General features: G+C 54.1%; 4 protein-coding genes across 9 annotated transcripts in view; 3 read left to right on the forward strand and 1 right to left on the reverse strand.

The window, feature by feature from the left end:
• The window catches only part of NOP9 (NOP9 nucleolar protein), a 37973-nt gene extending 32066 nt beyond the window's left edge, over nucleotides 1-5907 (forward strand). For all 4 annotated transcript variants that reach the window (XM_032180144.2, XM_032180143.2, XM_032180146.2 and 1 more), the window contains 4 exons: nucleotides 517-642; nucleotides 826-1062; nucleotides 1279-1384; nucleotides 1724-5907. In XM_032180144.2, coding sequence (XP_032036035.1) covers nucleotides 517-642; nucleotides 826-1062; nucleotides 1279-1384; nucleotides 1724-1881 — 627 coding nt within the window. In that variant the 3' untranslated portion in view covers nucleotides 1882-5907. The remainder of the gene's footprint in view (nucleotides 1-516; nucleotides 643-825; nucleotides 1063-1278; nucleotides 1385-1723) is intronic.
• Nucleotides 2412-7691, reverse strand: CIDEB (cell death inducing DFFA like effector b). 2 transcript variants are annotated; one of them, XM_032180151.2, is made up of 6 exons: nucleotides 7413-7691; nucleotides 4604-4706; nucleotides 4160-4304; nucleotides 3160-3309; nucleotides 2733-2923; nucleotides 2412-2553 (listed from the first exon to the last, which is right to left on the reverse strand). In XM_032180151.2, the coding sequence occupies exons 2-6, from the start codon at nucleotides 4642-4644 to the stop codon at nucleotides 2421-2423; spliced, it is 660 nt and encodes a 219-aa protein (XP_032036042.1). In that variant the 5' UTR covers nucleotides 4645-4706; nucleotides 7413-7691; the 3' UTR covers nucleotides 2412-2420. The 2 variants fall into 2 exon arrangements, with proteins under 2 accessions (XP_032036042.1, XP_032036043.1); XM_032180152.2 differs by lacking the exon at nucleotides 7413-7691 and adding an exon at nucleotides 5263-6918.
• LTB4R2 (leukotriene B4 receptor 2) lies at nucleotides 6941-8834 on the forward strand. Its single transcript, XM_032180153.2, has 2 exons — nucleotides 6941-7056; nucleotides 7452-8834. The coding sequence occupies exon 2, from the start codon at nucleotides 7462-7464 to the stop codon at nucleotides 8536-8538; it is 1077 nt and encodes a 358-aa protein (XP_032036044.1). The 5' UTR covers nucleotides 6941-7056; nucleotides 7452-7461; the 3' UTR covers nucleotides 8539-8834.
• LTB4R (leukotriene B4 receptor) lies at nucleotides 8299-14801 on the forward strand. Of its 2 annotated transcripts, none has more exons than XM_032180155.2 (2): nucleotides 8299-8601; nucleotides 12411-14801. In XM_032180155.2, the coding sequence occupies exon 2, from the start codon at nucleotides 12426-12428 to the stop codon at nucleotides 13482-13484; it is 1059 nt and encodes a 352-aa protein (XP_032036046.1). In that variant the 5' UTR covers nucleotides 8299-8601; nucleotides 12411-12425; the 3' UTR covers nucleotides 13485-14801. The 2 variants fall into 2 exon arrangements, with proteins under 2 accessions (XP_032036046.1, XP_032036045.1); XM_032180154.2 differs by lacking the exon at nucleotides 8299-8601 and adding an exon at nucleotides 9909-11797.
• The last annotated feature ends 37 nt before the right edge of the window (nucleotides 14802-14838 follow it).

The following is a 14838-nucleotide window of genomic DNA, read 5'->3' on the forward strand; positions in this document are numbered from 1 at the left end:
GGATATTACCCACAATCTGTTTATGCCCTCAGTCCAACTTCTACCTGTTAGGACTTATCTAATCTTAAGTTTTTGTACGTCTGGACTCAGGAAGTCTAATGCCCAAGGAGTTCACAGGAATGGGGGAAAATGAGGCCTATAGGTGCCCGCCACCACGCCCGGCTAATTTTTTTTTTTTTTTTTTTTTTGAGATGGAGTTTCGCTCTTGTTGCCCAGGCTGGAGTGCAATGGCGCAATCTCGGCTCACCGTACCCGGCTGAGGCCAAATGTTATTTCACAGTCCTGGAACAAAAATTGTCTCCCAGAACTAAGAGAGAAGTTTATTTAAGGGATAAATGTTTATGAACCCCTGTATGTGATAGAGGCTGGGGATACAGCAAGGCATGAGGTCTGCTCTCATGGAGCTCACATTCTTGTGGAGTTGGGCCTTTTTTCCTTTCCTGAAGGTGTTCCCTTAAAGTTGAGGTTAGGGATGGAGAAGTTCTCAGGTTCATCATATTTTGTCTTCTTCTTTAGGCATTCCACTGTGCAGAGCCCTCATCCCGGCAAGTGGCCTGTGTGCCTCTCTTTGCCACTTTGATGGCTTATGAGGTGTACTATGGACTGATGGAGGAGGAGGGGGCAGTGCCTGCAGAGCACCAGGTGAGGTAGAGGAGAGGCCAAGCCAGTGACTGATTGGGAGCCAGGCCTCCCAGGGTTTAGCAAGCCTCTGACTTCTGAGGTGAGAGTGGTGACTTCATCCAGGTGGAGGTGGCAGTGTTCTGGGGATGGGCTCATCCACCTGGCTTGTTGGCGCCTCCTAATTTCCTATCTCTGCGCTGCCAGGTGGCAGTGGCCGCAGCCAGAGCCTTGGGGGATGTGACAGTCCTTGGGTCTCTACTGCTCCAGCATCTGCTGCACTTCTCCACTCCTGGTCTTGTACTTCGAAGTCTGGGTGCCTTGACGGGACCACAACTTCTGGCCCTGGCCCAAAGTCCTGCTGGCTCTCATGTGCTCGATGCCATCCTGACCAGCCCCTCTGTGACGCGCAAGCAGCGCCGCCGTGTGCTGCAGAACCTAAAGGTTAGATTTCTGGCTTCTGCCTTGATTCCCCACCATCATCCATTTAGAGAATATGAGCTTTCCCCAGACTGTACCTTCAGACTCAAAAAGGCTATGTAATTCCTAGACTATTTTAATTCAGCCCCTAAACACTTCAGAAAATTCACTCTCCGCAAGCCCCCAAAATACACTTTGTGGACTTTGCTAGAGAGACCTACTTTGCTTGTCTCCATACAGGGACAATATGTGGCTCTGGCCTGTAGTCGCCATGGCAGCCGTGTGCTAGATGCCATCTGGAGTGGAGCAGCCTTGAGGGCCCGGAAGGAAATTGCTGCTGAGCTGGGTGAGTACCAGCCCTTCTTTTTGATGTTTCCAGACTCTCCCCTCTCTTACTCCAGATCACTGGGTAGCCGGGAAGTCTACTGAAATTCAACAGTCTTTAGTTCCAAAGGGTGGTCTTGCTCATGGGTTCTTAGCAGTCTGCTTTCCCCTTCCTTCCCGCTGACTGATTGTGCAGTCCTTTGCCCTCACCCTGCCCTCTGACTTCTGTTCTTTGGAAAGTGAAGTGTTCACTTTATCCCAGTGGCAGTCCCAGGGTCTGGGGGAAATGGAGGGATCTTTACCTCAGGTAGAGTCTGTCTTTGAGCATGGTAGTACTAAACATGAGTGGTTCCCTTTGCAGGGGAGCAGAACCAGGAGCTGATGAGAGACCCTTTCGGCCACCATGTGGCTCGAAATGTGGCCTTGACTACCTTCCTAAAGCGGCGAGAGGCTTGGGAACAGCAGCAGGGTGCGGTGGCCAAGCGGAGGCGGGCATTGAACTCCATACTTGAAGACTGAGGCTTTGGATCTGGGACTGGGTGTTGATGGGGGAGGGCAAAATGGGGTATCCACCCCATCCCTTTCCTGGTTTAAATTGGAGTCAGAAGTCTTAGTGGTAAATATTTGATATTTTTATTGGAAATGTTTTTGTTAGTTTGGGGGGAAGGTATGAAGACAGATCTCAAGGTAAAGTCAGAGAGGGCTGTCATTAGTATGCTGGGGAGTTTAGGGACAGGAGGCATTGGTAGGGGATTAGAGGTAGCAGCAGTAAAGCTGGGATCAAGATGCCTGGGGGACATCTTGATCTTGGCCTTTCAGGGCAAGTGGGAGGCCAGAAACGTGGCTAGGAAGGGACAGCATTCTTCAGGTAAGGGTATAGACTTGGGATGTGAGGCGTTATGCTGAAAGGTTCCGTCACGAGGGGATCAGAGGACAGTGGGGAAATTGGGTGAGTTATCTAGCCTGTACTGTCTGCAGGTCCTGAAATTTGATGCTGTCATAGTCTTTGCAGTGGGTCGCTTGGAATGATCCTGGGGGCAGAAGCTCAGAGCCCCTTCTTAGTAGGAATGGAGGCGGCCCTTCTGCTGCCACTGCTCAGCCCCCTCCACTGCATGACGAAGGGTGGAGGAAATTCCCAGCAACATATGGCCCAGGCCTTGCAGCAATGTGGAGGTCCAACGAAGGAGCTCCCTGAAGGGCAGAGACGAGGAAATCAGATGATTTGGGAAACCTGGGAGGAAGCCATCAAGCTGGGAGATGAGGACTTTCCACAAGCAAGAGCTAGCTAGGGGTAGGTGGGTGCAAGAGGAGGGATTATGAGGACTATCCAACTGTAGGGGATAGGGAAGTATGACATGTTGATTTCTGACCTGAGTACTTTCTTTGGGCCGAGTCCTTGAAAGTCACAACTCATGGAGTAGAGCCCGTAGAATGTGGCTTTGACATTCAGGCTGCCAAAGAGGTCTCGAGGGTTTTGCTTGTACACGTCAAAGGTGATGCGGGCAATGTCCTTGCTGTGCTTGGGCCTCTCCCGTCCCAGGCCATATAACAGCACTCCACTCTGTAGGACACCCTTGTCAGTGCAGTAGATCCTCATACCAGACACCCACCACTAATCTCCATCAGCACTGGGTCAGACCCTCCCTCGCTTGGACTTTCTGTCCACTGTGTGACATTCTTGACAATTCCACAACTCCCCCTGCACCTGGTCCCCAGGATCAGGGTTAAGCTAGAGAGGAAGCCCGGGAAAGCTCTAAAGGACGGGCATTGGAAGCAGCCCCAGTATAGGCCTCTTACCCTTGTGGGGCTCCAGCTCTGACCAGACTCCAACACCATCAGGCACGTGTCATCCTCCAGCAGCTGGAAGAAGTCCTCACTGTCCACTGCAGTTCCATCCTCCTCTAGCACCAGAGTTAGCACTCCATTCAGCAGTAGGCTCTCCAATGCCTGCCCAATGGCAAGAAGCAAGAAGGAAGGGCAGGTCTTATCCCATGCCCCTTCCCTCTTTAGCTGCCCAACATCCATCAGTTGGCTCTAGACATTGGTCGATTTCCCACCTTGACTTTCCGGCACTTTGATACCTCCTAAAGGCTGCAGCTCTCCGTGTTCTTCAGTTTTTGGGGGATCCTAGCTAGAGGCTGACCTTTTTCTTCTTTGCTCCTACCATGTCATTGGCATCTCCCCTTGCTCCCCTCCAAGTCACTTCTGGTTTGGAATTGGAAAGCAAGCCAGGTTCTCATGAAGTCCACCCTTCTGTCTTATCTACAATGCTGCACCTCACTTCCCACACCCTCAGAGTTCTCCAGAAGTGTTTTCAGTAATAGTGTTTAACCTTTTTGAGTCCTTACTCTGTGCCAGGTATGAGGACTTTACCTACATTATCCTCTTACTCCTTTCAACAACCCTAGGAAGTGATGTATTATTATTGCTTTTGTATAGTTGAAGAAACTGAGATTTTGATAGGTTGAACAACTTCCCAAGGTTTGACAGCCAAGAAGTGGCAGAATCAGAATTTGAACTTGATTTGTCATACAAATCACCTTTCCATACTGGCTTCTGAATTCCATCCCTCCAACTCTCCCTATCTCCTGCTAACCCCTGCTCCCATAGAAAAGCTCACTAGGTGGAAAATGAACAAATTGACCAGAGCTCATTAGGCCCACCCCACTGCTTTTAGCCCTCAGAGGGAGGGGCAGCTGTGTGACTTCAGCCGTCTGCTCCATCATCGCAAGTTGCCACTGTCGTGGAGCACCTTAGCTACCCCTGCTATAGGAACCCAGGAACCTGGCCTACTTACTTTGGCTAGCAGCTCCTGGCGGGTGGCAGCTGTCAGGCCTTTCCGGATGGTCCGCTTGTGATCACAGACACGGAAAGGTCGCTGGGGTGGTGGAGCTGAGGTCCAGACCCTCCTTCCAAACTCCGAGCTTATATTAGATACTGACCTGGTAGTTGAGAAGAAAAGTCAAGAAGGGGTGAGGAGGGGCTTGGTGAGTGTAAAGGGCATGATGAGGGTAGAGTGGCTAGAGGGCTACGGAGAGAGAGATCTAGGTTTATAGATTAGGGATGAGGAGAGACCATGGAGTGCAGGTGGGGGTGGGTGGCTCAGGAGCTTGACAAGCCCACTGTGGAGTGGGGAGCAGGAGGAAGGGGTACTAGTTAGTCTCCTAGGGGCTGAGTGGAGTATTGTTGCCCTGCCTATATCCCCTAAAGGTGGAGGGTAGAGCGGAGGGTTAGCAGTCACCTGAGTAAGTCACTGGGGTTCAGAGCTGAGAGGTACTCCATGGTGGACGGGAGAGTTCCTTCCCTGGAACTTCTGGGCTGGGTGGTTCTCTCCTGTGCTGGGGCTTTAATGGTGTTTTCTGTTACAAACCTGGGATCTCAGCCCAGGACAAGGTGGGAATGAGTCAAGCCTGGACTCTGGCCCCCCTGCCTGGCCAGTAAGAAGGGCAAAGTCCAAGGGGAGGGATGAGGGAGGGGACAGATGGGGTCCTGGAGGAAGAATTGCCTGGCAAAAGCCATTGGAGCTTGTATGTGTGTCTTTGGTGACGACGTGTGTTGTGAGGGTAGATGGGAACCATGTAAAAGGATGAAATGTGACTTCTGGTGTTTTTTTATTTCTATGAAGGGAATTTCTGGGGACAGTTTCTGGCTCTCAGGCTCTGAGAAGCTGCAGTATATGTGAGTGGCCCTGTGTGTGCTGCCACCTACTGGAGAAGCTGTAATCTGCAGCTTTAGGAAAAGGGAACCCGGGGCGGAGTGTGGGGAAGCGGGATGGCAGCATGGCAGGGCTTTGGAAAATGAGAGGTGAGACTGTGTCCAGGAAGGGTGTAAGGAGAGGATGGATCGTGATACATGGATTCAGGATCATTAGGGTCCTGTCTCCCTGGCCTTCCTGCTTACCTGCTCCTTCCTTCCTCCTTGGTCAAAGGAGGGGCCGGCTCATTGCTCTGGCTTCATTTTCCAGAACTGCCTGCTTCAGTCACACTTAGGTCATCTTCTCTCTCACTTTTCTCCTTTTGCCAGTTAATGGACGTGAAGGAGATGTGAATGGGGCAGGGATGTCCTTTGATGGCATCAAGACTTTAGCTTTTGGTGCGCTGTGTCCCAGCTCTGATTTCAGTTGCAGCCGTGATGGACAGTTGCATGGAAGCTGAGACTCACTGACAGTGAAACCCTCAAATGAACACAATCCCTGCTTTCCTGGCCAGGATCCTTGTAGGGTCCCCAGCTTCCCCACTTTTTTTCTGCGTCCTGACAAAGAAACACAGAGTAACTTGATTGCCCTGTGACCTGGCCAGCTGCATGTCCCCTGGAGGCTTGAGCCCGAGCCAGAGCCTTGAAAAGGTATTCAGGTTGTTGCCCAAAACACTGAAAAAAACTGGCCCTGGCCCTGAACCAAATGCCTTGAACCCTCATAAACTCCATACCCTGACCCCCTTGTTTTGGATATACCTAGGCAGAACAACTCTCTCTCACTGTCTGTTGTGAGGATATGCTGTAGCCCACTTGTTAAGTACATTCTCCTAATAAATGCTTTGGACTGATCACCCTGCCAGTCTTTTGTCTTGGGCAATCTATACTTTTCTCAAAGGTTCCCAAGGCCTACTGAAGGGACTTAACATACTCTTAATGGCTTTCCTCTCTTGTTTTACCCTATGCCCTCACTTCCTGAGTTAACCTCCCAAATACAGGATCACCTGTACCCAAGCCCTTAGCTCAAGAATACAGGATCACCTGTACCCAAGCCCTTAGCTCAAGCTCTGCTTTGGAAGAACCCAAACTAAGACAGTGCTCCTGGTGCCCTGCCCAAGCAACCTCAAGTTCTGGCTGTTACTTGGGCAGAGGCCTTTCTTTTCCCTTCCCCCAGCTCTATCCATCTGCCAGGCCCCCCTCAAATCTCTTCATTTCCAAGTTTTGCTTGACTTTTCCAAGAAGAGAGGGCTGCTGCTTAGTATGTCCCTACTCATCCTTTCCTTTCTTGTCTTGTATCCTGGTGCAGCCTGGTAATGGGGCCTCTTCATGGTTGTGTGTCATGACTCCCTAACCATTATGCCTCCGTGCATCCCCTGTTCCTCCTGGAACCTGGCACCATGCCTTACATGGAAAAGCTGTCATTGACAGCCCGGTGAGAGACCTGAGGGTGGAGTGACTGGGGTAGGGCCTGAGGCAAGAGGTGGGAGGAGGTAGGTCAGGAGCTGAAGAAAAGGGGCTCAGCCGGACCAGGAGACTAGAAACAGGCAAAGATAAGGCAGGTGGGGGACTGAGTTGTTTGGGTTACCTTCTCTGCAGGCCAGAGAGACCAGGCAACATACACACTGCAGAAGGTGGGCTGGGAGGATTGGGGCCAGAGCTGGGGGAGGGATGAGAACGGAAGCAGGACCAGGGTCAGGATTCAGCGGAGTCCTTCTATTTCCTTCTACCGCCAGGGAATCTTACTGCCCCCCTTCAGCTTATGCTGTTTCCTGGCAAGGCAGGCTCTCACATGCCTGGACGCCTGGATGCGTTGGTGATGGGAAGGAGCAGGGTGAGGGAGGGGCCCCAGGAGAGGCCCAGGATGAGCCTCATCTTGTCCCTCCCCATTCTTGCCTTACCCTCTGCAAATGTGATAGGCAAAGGACAGGAGTAGGCACCTCGCCCACTGCTGCTTAACCTTTCAGCTTCTCCAGGCCCCCAATCCTGCTTGCTCCCAGCTTGGTAAGTAGATCTGTGCACGACCCTTTACACCCCACCATCCAGTTTTGCCCAGATGTGCTAGAATGGGGCTGGACAAAGAAGGAGGGGCCAGACTAGAGGAGTGGTGGTAGAGATAGTGACAGCCTGGGGTGAGGACTTTTTGCCTGTTTACCACTGAGCTCTGGGAAACAGCCAGGAGTGGGGCAGGTCAACTGACTGGGAGCAGGGGATCTGGGTCCCAAGAAGGAGTTGTGTTTGAGGTGGGGTCTGGGTCCTCGTGGAAGTCAGGACTCCCAGGCAGGAAAGAGGCAGGCTGCAGGGAAGTGAGGAGGCATGGCCCCTTCTCATCGGGCATCACAGGTGGGGTTTTGCCTCACCTCTGAACGCCCTCTGTGGCGCCTTCCACCCATCTGTAGGCCCAGAAGGATGTCGGTCTGCTACCGCCCCCCAGGGAACGAGACACTGCTGAGCTGGAAGACTTCGAGGGCCACAGGCACGGCCTTCCTGCTGCTGGCGGCGCTGCTGGGGCTGCCCGGCAACGGCTTCGTGGTGTGGAGCTTGGCGGGCTGGCGGCCTGCACGGGGGCGACCGCTGGCGGCCACGCTTGTGCTGCACCTGGCGCTGGCCGACGGCGCGGTACTGCTGCTCACGCCGCTCTTTGTGGCTTTCCTGACCGGGCAGGCCTGGCCGCTGGGCCAGGCGGGCTGCAAGGCGGTGTACTACGTGTGCGCGCTCAGCATGTACGCCAGCGTGCTGCTCACCGGCCTGCTCAGCCTGCAGCGCTGCCTCGCCGTCACCCGCCCCTTCCTGGCGCCCCGGCTGCGCAGCCCGGCCCTGGCCCGCCGCCTGCTGCTGGCCGTCTGGCTGGCCGCCCTGTTGCTCGCCGTCCCGGCCGCCGTCTACCGCCACCTGTGGAGGGACCGCGTATGCCAGCTGTGCCACCCGTCGCCGGCCCACGCCGCCGCCCACCTGAGCCTGGAGACTCTGACCGCCTTCGTGCTTCCTTTCGGGCTGATGCTCGGCTGCTACAGCGTGACGCTGGCACGGCTGCGGGGCGCCCGCTGGGGCTCCGGGCGGCACGGGGCGCGGGTGGGCCGGCTGGTGAGCGCCATCGTGCTTGCCTTCGGCTTGCTCTGGGCCCCCTACCACGCAGTCAACCTTCTGCAGGCGGTCGCCGCGCTGGCTCCACCGGAAGGGGCCTTGGCGAAGCTGGGCGGGGCCGGCCAGGCGGCGCGAGCGGGAACTACAGCCTTGGCCTTCTTCAGTTCTAGCGTCAACCCAGTGCTCTACGTCTTCACCGCTGGAGATCTGCTGCCCCGGGCAGGTCCCAGTTTCCTCACGCGGCTCTTCGAAGGCTCCGGGGAGGCCCGAGGGGGCGGCCGCTCTAGGGAGGGGACCATGGAGCTCCGAACTACCCCTCAGCTGAAAGTGGTGGGGCAGGGCCGCGGCAATGGAGACCCGGGGGGTGGGATGGAGAAGGACGGTCCGGAATGGGACCTTTGACACCAAACCCTACAACCTGCTGCCCTTCCCTGTCTCTTTCCACTCCCCACCCACCCTCGGGAGGTCAGTGTTCTGGAACATTTGGGGACCCTTCTTTGACTAGAGTTTGCATCTGGCTGGGTAGGATTACTATACACTTGGGGCAGGCCCAGGCTCCTCCAAACTGAGGGATTATGAGGGTGGTGATGGTCCCTGTTAAGGACTATTGCGTGCTTGCAGGTTGGCATGTACCCATGTGCCAGCATTGCTTACTTGTTGCCAATAGCTGTTATTGTGAAATACACTGGGAAGCCATTGGATGATGACTTCAGTGTGCCTCCCCTGGTGGTTCTTCATGCCTGAGTTGTACTGAAGCCACCTAGTTCCCTGCTGGGTCAAGCCAGGCTGGGCAGTGCCGGCCTTCAGTGGCATCTTGACCTGCCCTCCTCAGCCCCGGTGCCCTGGTTCCACAGGCCAACCCATAGAACCACTCTGGAAGTAGAGGAGAAAATGGAAGGAGGGGTATGGGAGCTTGGATGAGGGGTAGGAATGGGATCCATTCTCTGAGGCTTATAAAAGCCTCTGGGGAGGAAATGGCTCTGAAGGGGAAAGTGAATCTGTGGGGTTTGAAAAGAAAGTTTTTCTGCCTGTCTTGTGTTTGGTCCAGTGAGTGTGAGACAGGCACACAAGGAGTGGACAGTGGTGTAGGGGCCCTGGGAGTCTGAGACTTATCTTCCTCCCTGACCATCTGATCGTCCCTGCAAAGGCCACCTGACGTGAAAAGGAGCCCAGGAGCAGGCCCTCAGTCAGGGAAGTTTGGAGGTTGGCCATCGGGGGGTATGAGGAATGGCAGGAATATTTAGAGGACAGGAATAATTTTTCAGAGAAGTGCCACCTATTCTTTTTCTCTTTGCCAAGTCTGGGCTCCTTCCAGGATGCTGCTAGCTATTCCTAGCCCCTTCCCCAATACTTCTCTGGCCCCACCTTTTGGAATCCCTATCTAGGTCTAAAAACGGTTCTAGATCCTGACACCTTTGATTGGGGGATGTAGAATGGGATTCTTTTCAGGGGACATCCACACGTACACATCTGTGGTCACTAAGGTGACCAGCTCATCCCAGGTGGCCCGGGACTTTCCCAGTTTTAGCACTGAAAACTCCTTGTCCCAGTCCTGCCGGTTTCCCAACAAACTGAGATGGTTGGCCGCTCAAGTGGCTACCCTGACCATCACCCCAGGCTCTACTTTAGCGACTGCTCACACCTACCTGCCTCCCAGACAGAAGTCAAAACACAGCAAAAGAAACCCAGTCCCCAGGGTCATGCTAGGGCTACCAAAACTGGGATGAACTAGCACCTGTGAACTAGAACAGCAGGGAGTATGCTTAGAGTGCCTGGTCCTGGGTGTGGAGAAGAAAGGCCATCAAGGTAGATGCCGGTGGGGAACAGCTTGAGAGAGGAGGCAAGGACAACCCAGTTGCTGTCTGAAGGGGCCTCTAGTTGACCCTGGAGCTTCCGTCCCCAAACACAGGCCTCACAGGATTCTTTCTGTCCTCTTGCACTGGGCAGAGGTTCCCTAACTTCCTCTGTTGCACATTGCCCTTCTCTCACACCCCGTGTGGTCAGAAAGCCCTTCCTCAACTCTGACTTCAGTTCTTGCTGCGGTTTCTGCTGATTTTTTTTCATATCCTCTGCCTGACAGCTGCGAGGTCAACTCTGCTCTGGCTTTTCTCCAAGCAGAGCAAGTGGGGGCTCTGGAAAGGTTAAGGGACCTCAGTGGCCACCATTACACTTTGCATCTTTCCTGAGAAGTGAGAGTTGAAAGGGAAGCAGGAAGGCCCATGGTCAGATTGAAGGAAGGACTTTTTAGTTTTTTTTTTTTTTTTTGAGACCGAGTCTCGCCCTGTCATTCAGGCTGGAGTGCAGTGGTGCGATCTCAGCTCACTGAAGCCTCCACATCCTGGGTTCACATGATTCTCCTGCCTCAGCCTCCCAAGTAGCTGAGACTACAGGCATATGCCACTACACCCAGCTAACTTTTGTATTTTTAGTAGAGACGGGGTTTCACCATGTTGGCCAGGCTGGTCTCAAACTGCTGACATCAAGCGATCCGCTCCCCTCAGCCTCCCAAAGTGCTGGGATTACCGGTATGAACCACCACAACTGCCAGGAATTTTTAGTTTTTAGCTTTTGCAGGAGACTTCAAGGAAAGGAGACGTTCCTCTGTCCAGGAAACAGGGAAGGGGACCATTTCTGCATGCTGGTTTCCCCTCTCGGCAGGGTGGGCATGAGGCATCACTGTTCCTGCTCCCTCACTCCTGCTCCTCATGCTCAGCCTGCCTAGCTCGGCCTCAACTTTGTGTGTCTAAAGTGGAACTGAATAGTAGGCTGTGGGAAGATAGGAAAGAGGTGGTGCCAATCTCCTTGCCCAGATCATAAATCCAGACTCAGCAGGGTAACCACATAGGCAAGCACAAGGCAGGTGCCTGGGGAAAGGGGAAGTAATTGGCATTCTGTGTGATACCAAGGAGACCATTTGGATTTTGGCTTCTACCAAAGAGAATGGAGAATTGGTTGACCTAAATGGAACCAATCCCTTTAAGTAAGGGGAGGAAAGGGGGTGCTGGAAGATGGCCCTCTTCCCACGACTAGATCATAGCTTGAACTGAAGCCAAGGACAGACTGCTGCCCCCTTCCGCATTTACTGGCGTGCCCTCTTTAAATCATGATGTTATCTAACCCAAACCCAGACCCAGGACCTAGTCACAGCTCCAACCTACACTTCCTATTAATCTTAAAAACAAAAACAAAGATATCAGCATTGTAACCTCTCAATCTGAGCCCATTTCCCTTCTCTGGCTACCATACCTCCTCCTATATGATACCATTCACTACTTTGTTCAATTCTCCAGTCTAGACCTGCATCTTGAGGCCACACCCAGCCTACTCACTCCCCGCACCCCTCTTTCCTCTCACTGCTCCTTCCTGGTCTCATCTGGCCCCACCTCTGAGGAGTCCTCCTGCCTTCTGGGTTGCCCTGGAACACAGACTATCCCCCCTCCTAGTGAAGGGAGTGGGTAGGGGTTTCAGCCCCACCCTCAGGAAGATGCGTCTTCCCTGTCCTCTGCTCCGTAGTACTTCCTCTCTGGCTGATTTAGCAAACAGCACCTAGACCTGGGGCCAGGCCCTTGGCAGTGGGACAGATCCAGGGATAGGCTACACCACCCTGCCCTAAGCCTGGGATTGGCATCAGCTTCCAACCAGTTCCTGCCAAAGCTTGTAAGTTTCCTGGGAGCGACCATGGTTGTGGTGGTGGTGGGACGGTGTGCAGCCATGAAAGAAGGTGCAAAGGAATCTCCAAAGAAAGCCTGACCAGTGTAAAAAGTTGGGAGGCTTTGTCGTTGTCACTTGTCCACTAACTCCTCCCCTCCCTGTTATTCCTGGTTGACCCTGGGCATCTCTGGGGACAGTAGGCAGGTGATTGGGAAAGTTAATGGGATTGAGGGGCTGAGGGCCTGGCAGGGGGCAAAAAGACTGGCCTTTCAAGGGGTGCAGCATTGGTAGGAACTCTCAGTTTGGTTCTGGGCTTTAGGGTCTCCTAAGGGGAGGAGACTGAAAAGGTCTGGAAATGCTGCTGCTGCTGTGGTCACTGTATATTTTGCAATTGGGTCTGTGGGCAGGAAGGGGCCCCATGGCCCAGTTAGGAAACTAGTCTTTGTACTCAACCAGATCCTTTTAAGATGTCAGTCTGCAGCGATGGGGGCAGTATATTTCAGGGGGACCTCTGATGCTGCTGACCCTGGAGACAGGCTAGAGTTCTCAGCCTAGGTGTGTTCATGGCGTCAGGAAACCCTTGGTCCTCTACTCTCATGCGTGTGTCCGCCCTCACTCTCCAGGTCCTCCCGACGGCCATGAACACTACATCTTCTGCAGCACCCTCCTCACTAGGTGTAGATTTCACCTCTCTGCTTTCTATCATCCTGCTGTCAGTGGCGCTGGCTGTGGGGCTTCCCGGCAACAGCTTTGTGGTGTGGAGTATCCTGAAAAGGATGCAGAAGCGCTCCGTCACTGCCCTGATGGTGCTGAACCTGGCCCTGGCCGACCTGGCCGTATTGCTCACTGCTCCCTTTTTCCTTCACTTCCTGGCCCAAGAAACCTGGAGTTTTGGACTGGCTGGTTGCCGCCTGTGCCACTATGTCTGCGGAGTCAGCATGTACGCCAGCGTCCTGCTTATCACCGCCATGAGTCTAGACCGCTCACTGGCAGTGGCCCGCCCCTTCTTGTCCCAGAAGCTACGCACCAAGGCGATGGCCCGGCGGGTGCTCGCAGGCATCTGGGTGTTGTCCTTTCTGCTGGCCACACCCGTCCTCGTGTACCGCACAGTAGTGGCCTCGAGAAAGAACACGAGCCTGTGCTTCCCACAGTACCCCAGCGAAAGGCACCGGGCCTTCCATCTCATCTTCGAGGCCGTCACGGGCTTCCTGCTGCCCTTCCTGGCTGTGGTGGCCAGCTACTCGGACATAGGGCGCCGGCTGCAGGCCCGGCGCTTCCGCCGCAGCCGCCGCACCGGCCGCCTGGTGGTGCTCATCATCCTGACCTTCGCCGCCTTCTGGCTGCCCTACCACGTGGTGAACCTGGCCGAGGGGGGCCGCGCGCTGGCCGGCCAGGCCTCCGGGTTCGGGTTCGTGGGGAAGCGGCTGGGACAGGCCCGCCACGTGCTCATCGCGCTCGCCTTCCTGAGCAGCAGCGTGAACCCCGTGCTGTACGCGTGCGCCGGCGGCGGCCTGCTGCGCTCGGCGGGCGTGGGCTTCGTCGCCAAGCTGCTGGAGGGCACGGGCTCCGAGGCGTCCAGCACGCGCCGCGGGGGCAGCCTGGGTCAGACCGCTAGGAGCGGCCCCGCCGCTCTGGAGCCCGGCCCTTCCGAGAGCCTCACTGCCTCCAGCCCTCTCGAGTTAAACGAACTGAACTAGGCCTGGTGGAAGGAGGCGCACTTTCCTCCTGGCAGAATGCTAGCCCTGAGCCAGTTGCGTACCTGCAGGAGGAGCAGGGGCGTGGAGGGCGTGGGAGCGTGGGAGGCGGGAGTGGAGTGGAAGAAGAGGGAGAGGTGGAGCAAAGTGAGGGCCGAGTGAGAGCGTGCTCCAGCCTGGCTCCCACAGGCACCTTTAACCATTAAAACTGAAGTCTGAAATTTGGTCAACCTTGTGAGTGGGGTACGTGTGCTGTGGGTATCGGGGTGCTCGTGGGCGCCCTGGTGGGGCCCCTCTCAGTAGTTGAGAGTCGCGTCCTTTAGTTCCCCATGATTTACAATTTTGGAAGGGACACAAAGAGACATAGACTGCCCCCATCCCAGATGATTCCGAGTACATAGTCTGCAGATAATACTTAGCAAAACGCAGTCTACAGACTCCTAAAGCAGCTTGTTTAGGAAGACCACCCATGTGGGCTTATCACTCCAGGTTCTGTGACTCAGGGAACCTTCTGAGAAAACAGCACTGCTGTGAAACATCTTCCCTGAAGCCTGTGATAAGTCTCCTTGTTAGCATGACTCCAACTTCCTGCCAATAATCTTTTTCCTCTCCGTAGGAGATGTTCTAGGGGATGCCTTCCTTTCCTCCATTTCACCAAGAGGCCAGACTTGAGGACTAAGTCATTAGATCTTATCCCTTAGAATTCTGCGTATCAGCATCTGCTAACCTCCACAACACACCCTGGCACAGGGTGGGGCTGAGGGCCCCAGGAAACAAAGATTCCCAAAAGTGAGAGGGATGAGTCATTATTTCCTAGAGATGACTGTTGTTTTAGAGAACCTTGCTCCAACTCTGTTCTGACAAGGTTTTAGGAAGATGGCAACAACAGTGGCAGCAGTGTACTTTTTGGATCTTTCTCATAAAAAAACAAAAGAGCAAGTTAGAGAGGGAAACCAAATATCCACATGCAACATCCGCAACAAACCTAGTATGTCAAGGTTTGACATACTCCCATGGACCCCAGAGTATGAGCCAGTGAGAATGAGTCATCAATACCTCAAGATCCATATACCAGCATCTGTGCAGAAGGATGAAGAAGGAAGCAAAGGGATGTTGGATAGACCTAAGAAGAGGAGATCCCCAAGCTGTCTACAGATCCTTACTGGAAAGTATGGTGTACCAATTTGAGAACAGCAGCTGAAACTGGGAGGGACCTAACATTATTGCCCAGGCCTCTCGCCCATTCTGTATGGTGAGCACATAATAGGTACTTATTTAGTATTTGTTGAATGAATAAAGTTCAAATGACATTTCCCTGGAGATTCTTCCGGTATTTGTGAGTAGGGGGCAGGAAAGG

The sequence above is a fragment of the Hylobates moloch genome, unplaced genomic scaffold (assembly GCF_009828535.3).
Source record: "Hylobates moloch isolate HMO894 unplaced genomic scaffold, HMol_V3 SCAFFOLD_16, whole genome shotgun sequence".
Classification (NCBI taxonomy): domain Eukaryota; kingdom Metazoa; phylum Chordata; class Mammalia; order Primates; family Hylobatidae; genus Hylobates; species Hylobates moloch.

What these genes read in the sequence shown, in the direction of transcription:
- CIDEB (XM_032180151.2), bottom strand. Translation starts at nt 4,644, where the DNA reads ATGGAGTACCTCTCAGCTCTGAACCCCAGTGACTTACTCAG. An exon ending in GCCAGGAGCTGCTAGCCAAA is followed by an intron (nt 3,310 to 4,159) that starts GTAAGTAGGCCA and finishes GCCATTGGGCAG; the next exon opens with GCATTGGAGAGCCTACTGCT. An exon ending in AGAGCTGGAGCCCCACAAGG is followed by an intron (nt 2,924 to 3,159) that starts GTAAGAGGCCTA and finishes GGTGTCCTACAG; the next exon opens with AGTGGAGTGCTGTTATATGG.
- LTB4R2 (XM_032180153.2), top strand. Translation starts at nt 7,462, where the DNA reads ATGTCGGTCTGCTACCGCCCCCCAGGGAACGAGACACTGCTGAGCTGG.
- LTB4R (XM_032180155.2), top strand. Translation starts at nt 12,426, where the DNA reads ATGAACACTACATCTTCTGCAGCACCCTCCTCACTAGGTGTAGATTTC.